Source organism: Gekko japonicus, unplaced genomic scaffold, assembly GCF_001447785.1.
Source record: "Gekko japonicus isolate JY-2015 unplaced genomic scaffold, Gekko_japonicus_V1.1 scaffold152, whole genome shotgun sequence".
NCBI classification, from domain to species: domain Eukaryota; kingdom Metazoa; phylum Chordata; class Lepidosauria; order Squamata; family Gekkonidae; genus Gekko; species Gekko japonicus.
The window spans coordinates 52,430-64,178 of record NW_015168050.1 but is presented as its reverse complement, the minus strand read 5'-3'; the positions used below and the strand labels follow the sequence as shown (position 1 = coordinate 64,178).

At 47.7% G+C, this 11,749-nt stretch overlaps 1 protein-coding gene across 1 annotated transcript in view; it reads left to right on the top strand.

Moving 5' to 3' along the window:
* WDHD1 (WD repeat and HMG-box DNA binding protein 1) overlaps positions 1-11,749 on the top strand; it is a 71,898-nt gene that overhangs the window by 40,694 nt on the left and 19,455 nt on the right. Inside the window, exons 13-16 of the mRNA XM_015414340.1 lie at positions 310-551; positions 1,015-1,152; positions 5,608-5,764; positions 10,807-10,921. Of these exons, the coding sequence (XP_015269826.1) occupies positions 310-551; positions 1,015-1,152; positions 5,608-5,764; positions 10,807-10,921 (652 nt within the window). The remainder of the gene's footprint in view (positions 1-309; positions 552-1,014; positions 1,153-5,607; positions 5,765-10,806; positions 10,922-11,749) is intronic.

Here is an 11,749-nt window from a genome sequence, read left to right as displayed (position 1 = left end):
TAGAGAGAGAGAGAGAGAGAGAGAGAGAGAGAGAGAGAGAGAGAGAGAGAGAGAGAGAGAGAGAATATTAGTTTGAGAAACTCTGTAAAAGTATTCTAATAGAAACATCAGTTAAAAAAGCCCCCGGTTCTCCCAGATTAGAGTCCGCACACTTAAGCACTACACTGAACTGGGAGGGGAGTGGCTGTCAGTGGTCAGACTTTGGGGCGGAGCCCCCAGAACACCCCCTGCCGGGACCTAGGGGACGGCAACCCTAGCTAGGAGTCAACCTTACATCCCCATTATTGTCTTCATGTATTTTTTTTAAAGCAAACTTCACTGCATCCATTTCAACTCCTGGGATTCCAACAAGGAATGGACTGTCGACATGCCGCCGGACGAAGACATCGAAGCGATCTGTTTGGGCCAGGGCTGGGCTGCGTGCGCCACCAGCGCGCTCCTCGTCCGCGTGTTTACAGTGGGGGGAGTTCAGAAAGAGGTCTTCAGCCTCCCCGGGCCGGTGGTGTCGGTGGCCGGACACGGAGAGCAGCTGCTGGTGGTCTTTCACAGAGGTGCTTCCCCCCCTGGCCTGTTCCTCTCCTGCTTTTCCATAAATATGCGTCACAGAGAGGTGGAGTCTTTTTCTGTTGCCGCTGTGCGTTAAAATAGCGGGTGAAGAACCCTGCTATTTATTTACTTACCTGTTGTTTGTTTATTTCAAATGTTTGTTAGCCACCTTTTTTCCTTACAGAACTCAAGGTGGCTTGCAATATAGATAAAACACATAAAATAGAATGCACAAGAAACATAAAAACCAAAGTTTAAAAATCGCAATGTAGGACTTGCTAGTAGCTTAATCCGTTGCAGTCTGAAACAATTCTTAATTCAGGAATCAAAAGTCAACGAGGGACTGGCAATATAGCAAATTCCTATGGGTACATAGAGAAAACTTTACACACACTAGGACTTCAGCTTCTTTTTGCAATTTATATTTTAGAAGAGTTGATCTTGTCCGCCCCTTTTTTAAAAAAATAGGTACTGGCTTTGATGGGGATCAATGTCTCGGAATTCAACTGGTAGAGCTCGGAAAAAAGAAGAGACAGATTTTGCACGGCGACCCCCTCCCCCTTTCCTGGAAGTCGTATCTAACATGGGTAGGATTTTCAGCAGAAGGTAAGATGATTTCTCGCTCTCTTTCTTCCAAGATGCACAGATTGATTTGATTTGTACTGAAGAAGAGGCCGGCTCTACAGCGCGGTTCACAAACCCACACCAGAGAATAACGGAAATATCTCCAGGCTGTCGAAAGAGGGGGGAGAGATGATTGTCCACGTTCCTGGAAACAGTTCTGCTTACGCAGAGTCTTACACGCACTGCAGGAGTGCTTGGGGGCCAGCCTAACTCAGGAAATATTATAACAGGGTATTGGAGGCCTGCTCTTGTGAGTGTGTGCATTTCTGAGTATAATCCAAAACTGCATTTGTGCAAACAGAGCTTTGTCTGCACGGAAAGGGGCAGGTTATTCTTCTTTTTTTGTGAGCTGGGAAATCCTCCGGGATCACAATCATGGAAAAGTCGTGACCTGTTCAGGGGTTGCTTGTCACTGAATGACAATTTATTTTTATAGTGCGATTTTAAAAAGCTGTGCAGCAATTATCTTAAGCCTTACCACAACCCTGTGAAACCAGGTGCTGCTCCTCCCCTTTCCCTGGAGCTCAAATTTACAGATCTTTACAGATGTTACAGAGGTCCATTGTTACAGAGGTCCATTGCTAAACATGGTAGTGGATAGCCAATGTGGTATAGGCATACTGATCTGGACTACTGGGATGCCCAAGTTCATGTCTGGAGCAGTGACGCTCTGTATTCTTGGTGCTTGGGGGGAAACAGTGGGAGGGCTTCTGGAGTTCAGGCCCCACTGGTGGACCTCCTGATGGCCCCTGGGTTTTGGCCACTGTGTGACACAGAGTGTTGGACTGGATGGGCCATTGGCCTGATCCAACATTGCTTCTCTTATGTTCTTATAGATGGAACACCCTGTCTGGGGCAATGATGCTCTGTATTCTTGGTGCTTGGCGAGCATCCTTGGGAGGGCTTCTGGAGTTCTGGCCCCGCTGGTGGACCTCCTGATGGCCCCTGGGTTTTGGCCGCTGTGTGGCACAGAGTGATGGGCTGGATGGGCCACTGGCCTGATCCAACAGGGCTTCTCTTACGTTCTTATGTCTGAGGCACTTATGTTCTGTTTGGGGGGAGCAACAGTGGGAGGGCTTCTGGAGTTCTGGCCCTGCTGGTGGACCTCCTGATGGCCCCTGCGTTTTGGCTACTTTGTGACACAGAGTGTTGGACTGGATGGACCACTGGCCTGATCCAACCGGGCTTCTCTTATGTTCTTATCCTCTGTATTCTTGGTGCTTGGGGGGCCACAGAGGGAGGGCTTCTGGAGTTCAGGCCCCACTGGTGGACCTCCTGATGGCCCCTGGGTTTTGGCTACTGTGTGGCACAGAGTGATGGGCTGGATGGGCCACTGGCCTGATCCAACCGGGCTTCTCTTATGTTCTTATCCTCTGTATTCTTGGTGCTTGGGGGGCCACAGAGGGAGGGCTTCTGGAGTTCAGGCCCCACTGGTGGACCTCCTGATGGCCCCTGGGTTTTGGCTACTGTGTGGCACAGAGTGATGGGCTGGATGGGCCACTGGCCTGATCCAACAGGGCTTCTCTTATGAGGGAACGGAAGAAACATATGGAGCAGAGATCCATGAGTGGCTATTAGCCACAAGGTATAGATGGGAAACTCTGTCTGGGCAGTGATGCTCTGTATTCTTGGTGCTGGGGGGGGCAACCTTGGGAGGGCTTCTGGAGTCCTGGTCCCACTAGTAGACCTCCTGAAGGCACCTGGTATTTTTGGCCGCTGTGTGACACAGAGTGTTGGGCTGGATGAGCCACTGGCCTCATCCGACATGGCTCCTCTTAAGTCCCCTCTCAGCCATGAACCACACTGGTTGTCCTTGGGCCTGTCACCTCCTCACAGTCCAGCTTACCTCGCAGGGTCCTTGTGAGACTAGGTGGGGGAGAACTGCGTGAGCCACCCTGAACTCCTTGGAAGGAAGTGTGTGATTTAAAAACAACAGCAGTGCAGCGCTTGAGATGGGGGCCCTGATTGGACCTATCACAGTTCCTCAGGGCCTGTGAAAGGGAGGTGTTCCGTCAGGCCTCTGGTTGAGGCGGTGGACACACCCAATCACCTGGCATCCTTTTCTGAACCTGCCCTATTCCATCTGCCCACCTAAGCGAGATGGTATAGTTGCTTCTGTTGGTACTCTTGCTGTCATCTATTCAGCACTGCTGGGACCTTAATAGATTAATATATAGCCTGCCATCTTTTAACAGTGGGTTTATTTGAATTACTACTGTTACAATGGTTTTAATGATTTGTAAACTATCTGTTGTTACCTGCCCTGAGCCCACTTGTGGGAAGGGCGGGGTAGAAATCGAACAAATAAATAAATAATCCAATGTTCCTGGTATGGTAGGGGTAGAGGTTCCTTTTCTTTCCTTCCTCCCTCCGCTTGTAGAACGCTTCAGAGAGCCAGTTTGGTGTAGTGGTTAAGTGCGCGGACTCTAATCTGGGAGAACCGAGTTTGATTCCCCACTCCTCCGCTCGCAGCTGCTGGATGACCTTGGGCAAGCCATAGTTCTGTCAGAGCTGTTCTTGAAAAAAAAAAGAGCAGTTTCTGTCAAGAGCTCTCTCAGCTCCACCTCCCTCACAGGGTGCCTGTCTGTTGTGGGGAGGGCAAGGGAAAGGAGTTTGTAAGCTGCTCTGAGACTCCGAGTGAAGGGCGGGGTATAAATCCAGTCTCCTCCTCCTCTTCCTCCTCTTCCTCTTCTTCTTCCTCCACATCATCCTGGCAACCCCGTTGGCCATCAGAACTGAACTTCAGAAATTCATTTGCTGCTTCAGAGGGCAGCTGTGCTGATCTGTAGTGGACCGGCTAGATCCAAGTCCAGAAGCTCCTTAGACCGACAAGGCTTTCAGCGTATGAGCTTTTGAGAGTCAAAATTCCCTTTGTCAGCTACACGCAGGAATGGAGATCCCAGAGTCTTTAATATCCCAGTCAGAAGGTGGGAGGGGTCAGGATGCAGAGGTGCAACGCGAAATGTAATCAGCTTCTTAGGGCAGGGGAGAAACGCTTGGGGGGCTGGAAAATCAGTGTCTGTAGCAAGACGAGAATCTTGTACCCTACATTGTGTCCCTGTTCAGCCTGTACCGAATTTGTGAAGAACTCCAGTTGCATTCTGCATTTGCCTCTACATCCTGATTCCCTTCTTTGCAACACCCTTCCCCTCTTCTGACCAGGCTATAAGGGCTCAGGGATCCCCATTCCTACTCATATCTGACGAAGGGAAGTTTGACTCCTCAAAACTCATACCCCCAAAATCTTGTTGGTCTCTTAGAAGAAGAAGAAGAGAAGGGGAGATTGGATTTATACCCTTCCCTTCACTACCCAAGGGATTCTCAGAGCAGCTCCTTTCCCTTCCCCTCCCCACAACCTGAGAGGTAGGTGGGGCTGAGAGAGCTCTGACAGAAACTGCTCTTTTTCAGTGACAGCTCTGACAGAACTATGGCTTGCCTAGAGATGTAAAATTTCCGGAAATTTTGAAGCTCGGAAAAAACCCCGGGTTTTTTCCGTTTTTTCCCCCGGAAAAAAATGGAAATTTTCAGAAAAATTGAAAAAAATGCTACATTAGCATTTCTTTTGTCTTTTCTAGATTGAAAGTCATTCTGTTACTTTAGGAACATAAAAAATGACTATGGACATTTTTACTTGGCATGAAATTATCACAACTAGCATATTAAAAATATAGTGTACTCAAACAATTATTACAAACAGAATACCCACGCACATGCAAAAACAAAACTGAAACCTTTTTATTTTCTTCTGACAATCGCACCTCCTAAAGGAAGAAATGCATCTTGTTCTTGCATTGGAGAGTTCAGTTTGTAACCTACGACTTGCTTGTCCTCAGTGCACAGAAATTAGATCAATCTGATACCATTATATATTTTAGAAATGATTTGGAAAATATTTGAACACCTTGTCTTAAAATATTTTATTTATCATGTTAAAATAAAACGTTCCATAATCAATTGTTTTTCTTTTCTTTTTTCAATTTTTCCAATTTTTGGGGAAAAAACAAAAAAGCTTCAGGGGAAAAAACCGTTTTTTCCCCAAATTTTTCCAGTTTTTTTCCGGGCTTTCACATCTCTAGGCTTGCCCAAGGTCATCCAGCAGGTGCAAGTGGAGGAGAGGGGAATCCAACCCGGTTCTCCCAGATAAGAGTCCGCGCCCTTAACCACTACACAAAGCTGGCTCTTAGGAGCTGCTGGACTCAAATCTATCTGTCCATTTGCTGCCGACCACCAGAAGGTGGTGTCATTTCCAAAGTTAGCAAGCCGCACTCTCAGAATGTTTTTGTAGTGCTTTTTTAAAAATAAAATTCTGCAAGGTGTTGAGTCATGTTGCACTTCAGCGTCATGACAAGTTGTGAATCAAAACATCTGCTGTATACAAAAAAACCCCAAACCCCTGGTTGGCCAACCCTGTGCTTTCTGTGTGTGCATGGTGAATAGGTACCCCATCTTACGTGGATTCCAAAGGCGTCGTGCGCATGCTGAACAGAGGGCTCGGCAATACTTGGACTCCGGTCTGCGACACGAGGGAGCACTCTAAAGGGAAGTCGGACCACTGCTGGATCGTTGGCATCCATGAAAGCCCACAGCAGCTGAGGTAGGGAACTGAGCCTGCAGGGTCTTTGACTTCAGCAGACTGTGCGTACTCAATTCTGGACCATGGTAGGAATAGAGAAAGAACAGCCTTTGTTGGCCCCTGTGTCTTCAGAAGTAAGACAAAGAGACCACCGACTCCCACATAATTAGCTGTTGTAGGACCTGCCAGTAGCTGTAACTGTCAAGGTTGCGCAGTGCTAGCCCACTGCAGAATGTGAGTGAGTATGAGTATCAAATGAAGACGCAAGTCCAACCGGCTTAGTGTAAAACTATTTACATTTATTTACACCCGCCTTCACCAAAATATTATTCACAGTGACAAAATGCTCCGCAGACACCAGGTTTTCCATCAAAGGGATAAGGGTGTACAGTACATCACTACACTTATACAGACGTTGACCAATCACCTTACAATGCTGAGTCATGATGATCATGTTAATTAGTGCTGCACTGAACTGCACAGAACCGGTTGGAGCCAGCTAGACTGTCACTCTAAGCTGTCAGCTCCTGTCAAGTAGATTAACCTCATCTACAGCCAGACTTACTGAAACACATATATGTTAACAGTGACTGGCATCCTCAGAGGTATAACACAGGAAGATGGTCACTATTACAACATAGTATAGACACACATTCAAACTGAGATTTCAAAAGTCTGAATGTGTGTCACTCCATCAAGGACACACGTTCAGACTTTTTCTCAGTTACCAGAATAATTGGAATGGATATGGCTCATCATTAATACCAGCAACACAATTACAAACATGTAAGGATACAACATCTGGTCTTTATATAAGTGTACTAAAGATCTTGTATACATATGTTTGAATGTGTGTCTATACTATGTTGTAATAGTGACCACTGAGGGAGGCCCTTTGAGGCCGAAACGCGTTTGGTCTTCAGTTGGAAAGCGTTGACCCATCATGTGTATTAATATTTGATATGCTTTTATTAGTTTGATACTTGAAATTTTTTAAAAAATTATTTTTATTGTTTGTTTAGTCTGTTACATTGAGTATTTATAGTTATTTACATTTTCTCCCCTTTCCTCCCTCCCTCCCTCCCTCCCTCCCTTTTAGTCATAGTCCTTTCCCCCCAAGCACAGGGTCTTGATCTTCCACTGAAAGTCCTTCCTTCTTTCTTTCAGCATCCAGTCTAGGTAGATCTTCCATCTGGTCTTGATTTCAGTGGATTTTTCTTCCCATGTTATTCCCTTGTTGATTGATTCCACAATATCTGACTGTATAAAATCAAACAAAATAGTTGTGCCAGATTTCTATTGTCCATTTACTTTTGTCTTTCCAACCCAGAGCGATCACTGCCTTTCCCGCCAGTATCATAGCCTTGACTAGATTTTGAGTTTCCTTATCCAATAATGGGCTTCCTATTGTGCTTAACAGCATTAGGTTAAAGTCTGTAGGTAATGTTTACATTGCATACTTTCCTAATGATTTCAGTAATTTCCCTCCAAAAGGTCTTTACTGATACTTGAAAAATTTTAACCCAAATATATTTTAATATGATGTACACCCTAATAAATTTTGTACTTTTATAATATACTTGGTCAGCTTAACTTTCCCTGTGCCTGCCAAGTGCTTTGAGAACTTGGGCAGGGCCAGGTGGGGCTCTTGTCTGGGAGGGCTCCAGCCTGGCTGTGCAGATTAAAAGGCGTCCTGTTAAGCCGAGCTTCCGCCTGAAGCATTGGAAGAGTTGTACATAACCTCGCTCCCTGACATTCTGTGGTTGGCTCTGCCTCCTGCGGCAGCCATTTTGCAATTGCCGCCCACCACACTGCATCAGAATTACAAAGGGGACCACAGACTCAGAAAGGTTGAGAAGGCCTGATTTATGTTTTATCCAGGGCCAGTTTGGTGTAGTGGTTAGAAGTGCAGACTCTAATCTGGGAGGACCGGGTTTGATTCCCCACTCCTCCATGTGCAGCTGCTGGGGTGACCTTGCGTCAGTCACAAGTTCTCTCAGAGCTGTTCTCTCAAGGGCAGTCCTTTAGAGAGCTCTCCCAGCCCCACCTACCTCACAGGGTGTCTGTTACGGGGAGGGGGAGGGAAAGGAGATCTTAAGCCGCTCTGAGACTCCTTCGGGTAGTGAAGGGTGGGATGTAAATCCAGTCTCTTCTTCCCTTCCCACCAGGGAGGTCAGGGAAGTGTTCATGGTTCTCCCTTCCCCCATTTAAACCACACAACAACCCTGTGAGGTAGGCTAATGCTGAGAGAGAACAAGTGGCCCACGGTCACCCACTAAGCTTCATGGCAGAATGAAGATCTGATCACGGGTTCATCATATCCTGGTCTGATACTCTTAACTGCTACATCATGCTGGCAGCGGAAGCTCTGTTTTGCTGCCGCCCCACAACTGTGGATTTTACCAGCCACACCTAAAATGATGTCTTCCTCCACTTTCTCTTCCAACTCATTCATTTCTGAGAAACCCAGTAAAAACCACAGAGCACATCAGACTGGCAGGATGAATATGAATGAAAGTCATTGTGGCTTCCCCCCCTCTTCCAAAATAACTTTAAGGCATAAAATATTTTTTATTTGAATACAGTAAAAAAAAAACCCCAACTTTTGCCAGTAAGAAAACACAATGCATTGTAGAGTTTGGTTTTTTTTTAAAAAAATGTCAGTGAGGTTAGATCTTCATGCTTCAAAAATTCTTTTTAGCCTTTTGTTTGTTTTTTCCCCCCACTGGTCATTCTCTCTTAGCCTAACATACCTTACCAGGGCGGTTGCCTCAATGAGGATAAAAATGGAGGACGGGAGCACGATGTAGCAGGCTGCTGCTTTTGGTTCCCATTGAGGAGAATAGTGGGGCACGAGTACCTAAATAAATGGAAGACTTCTAGTGGGAACCAAAGCGTTCTGGGAATGGTTTCATAGAGGGAAGAGGTTTTGCGGAACAACAGCAGGATCATGACTGTCGTGGAATACAGGCAGAGTAAGGCAACAGAGCTAGATCACAGTCAAGAGTCTAGTCCAGAGATGAAATACCGGTTTAGCAGCAGTCTTTAGAGTTCATGGGGTTGTTCAGGAAAGCAGAGTCAAGGCAGTCCAAGGTCGTTGATCAGCAAGGTTCAGGCAGGTCCGGAAAGCAGAGTCGAGGGTCAGTCTAAAGGTCAGAGAAGGCAGGCAGAATCCAGAGTTGGGGTCACGAAGTTCACAGGGTTGTGACAAGTTGCTTCCGCAATCTGCCGTTCTCCAGGTCTGATTTATGTAGGCGTTCCTTAACAAGCCTGATTCACAGCCATCTGCCTGGAGGTGCTCCTGCGCTTACTCAGATCTGCTGTCATTAAGCAGCTGGCGCCGAGCCAAGAGGCGAGCACTCTGCCTGCGTGTCCTTAAGTCTTGTTGGAGCTTTTCCCTTCACTGTTCGGTTAAGGAGAGGGAGCCTGGTGGGCTACCTTCCTGCAGTTGAGCTTCCTCGGCTACTTCAGAGCTGTGCCTGGGTGGGTCACGGTCAGCTGCCGGCAGTGAATCTTGAGGCTCCTGTATCTCTAACTCACTAACTTTAGCTGGTTCAGAGCTGGCTGCATGAGGCTCCTCGACTCCTGAGGAGTCTTCAGCCACACGGGACTCAGGCTGGTCAAGCTGGCCCACGACAGACAGTTTTGAGCCTGTGGGCACCTTTGGAATCCTGACACAGCGTGGTGGGTGCTGCCACGGAATGGCTGCCACATAAGGCGGAGCCACTCACAAAAACGGCTGCCGCAGCTTCCCTTCAGTCACACAGAAAAATTCCTTGTGCTGTGGTGGCAGCTGCTGTCCAAGCGACGTTTATATCTGAAGAAGTGAGCAGCAACTCACGAAGACTCCTGCCCTGCCGCAGATCTTGTTTTCTGCTGCCCCAGAAGGTCGGGCCAGAACCAACGGGTTGAAATTAAATCAGAAGCGTTTTTGGCTAAACGTTAGGAAGAACTACCTGAGAGCAGGGGCGGTTCATCAGTGGAACAGGCTTCCTTGGGAGGAGGAGGGTTCTCCTTTGGAGGTTTCCAGAAAGAAGTTAGATGGCCCTCTGACAGCCATGCGGATTCTGTGAACTTAGGCAGATGCTGAGAGGGAGGGCAGGAAGGGCTGCATCAGTGCTTAGTTCTTGTGGCTCTTTCTTACATGCCCAGGGAAATGCTGATCGCCCCTTGGGGTCAGGAAGCAATCCTGGAGGTTTTTTGTCATCTTCTGGGTGTGGAACAGGGGTCACTGCGAGTGTGTGTGGGGGAGGTATTTGTGAATTTCCTGCATCGTGCAGAGGGTTGGACTAGATGACCCTGGAGGTCCCTTCCAACTCTGATTCTATTCTTCAAGGTGCTGCTGGGCTCTTGCTCTTTTCTATACAAATCTGCACAGCCGATAAAATCTCCGGTGGCCAATCGGAAGCCTTGCTGGGCAAAAGCCCCACAAGGCCCCACCCACTTTTAAAAACACCTGGCAGGCACCAGGAAAGGTGTCAGTGGGCACCCCGGTGCCCAGGGGCACGACGTCGGGGATACCTGAAATAAAATATTCCCTGAGTGAGTCGTAGAAGGGGTGGAGTAGGGGAGACCCGGGTATGCTGCCCTGAGCCCCTGCGTGGAAGGGCAGGATAAAAATAAATGCAAGAAAGATGATCAGGTTGGTGTAGTGGTTAGGATCGTGGACTCTCATCTGGGAGAACTGGGTTTGATTCCCTGCTCCTCCACGTGCAGCTGCTGGTGTGACCTTGGATCAGTCACAAGTTCTCTCAGAGCTGCTCTCTCAAGGACGGTCCTCGAGAGAGCTCTCTCAGCCCCACCTTCCTCACAGGGTGTCTGTTGTGGGGAGGGGAAGGGAAAGGAGATTGTAAGCTGCTCTGAGACTCTGAGTGAAGGGAGGGGTATAAATCCAATCTCCTCCTCCTTTCTTCTTCTTCTTCTTCCTCTTCCCCTTCCTCTTCTTCTTCTTCTTCTCCTTCTTCCTCCTATCAAGAAGTGTTGGTTTTTCTAAAAGGGTGGGAGGGACATGCCGAGACTCCGCCTTCAACCTGCACTTAGCTCATGCTCTTACCCTTCCACAGATGCATCCCTTGCAAAGGAGCAAAGTTCCCACCCACGCTTCCCCGCCCTGCAGTAGCTGTGTTGCCCTTTAAACTTCCTTTTTGCCAGACTGCGACTGACAAGGGGCAGATGGAGGTACGTAGACCCGACTCCGGCTCTGTTGGTTCACCATCCCTTATCAGTGGCGCGCAGAGACTAAGTCAGACATGCCGAACACCGCTGGGTCCCCGAAGCAGTCTCTAGAACATTATAACGCGTTTGCTTTCATTTCTGCCTCTAATCTCACTCTCCGCAGGCCGTTTAATTAAGTTCCCACCTCTCACGTCTATAGAGACGTATTTGAGAGCGTGGTGATGACAGTCCTTGAGGACTGGTAGTGTGGAAATGAATGAAAAGAAGCCCAAACGTAAATTGAAATTTCGAACGTGGGTGAACTTTTGAGTTTAGGCACAAAGGATTTCTTTTGTTGTTCAGTCGCACAGTCGAGTCCAACTCTTCGCGACCCTATGGACCAGATCACGCCAGGCCTTCCGGTCTTCCGCCGTCCTCTGAAGTTGGCTCAACTTTATTTTCGTTGCATCTATGACACTGTCTAACCATCTCATCTTTTGCCGTCCCCGTCTTTGACCTTCAGTCTTTCCCAGCATCGGGGTCTTTTCCTCCAGTGAGGGCTCCCTTCCATGGGGTCGCGAAGAGTCGGACTCGACTGTGTGTCCGATTCCCCATGCATTCGAATAAATCCACGTTTGAAGAACAAAGTAGAGTTTATTATAAAGCGATGATAGATCAGAACACAAGCATTGTTAGGAATAACTACAAGCCCCCTAAGGGAACATAATAAAGGAACTTTGAACCAGGTGAGGACCAATGAGTCCACTTCCCGCTGGCGGGAATACAGATAAAACGAGCACCCAATTCCTTGGGAACACAACGGTTCTGCAACATAAACACTAGTTCAGTTCT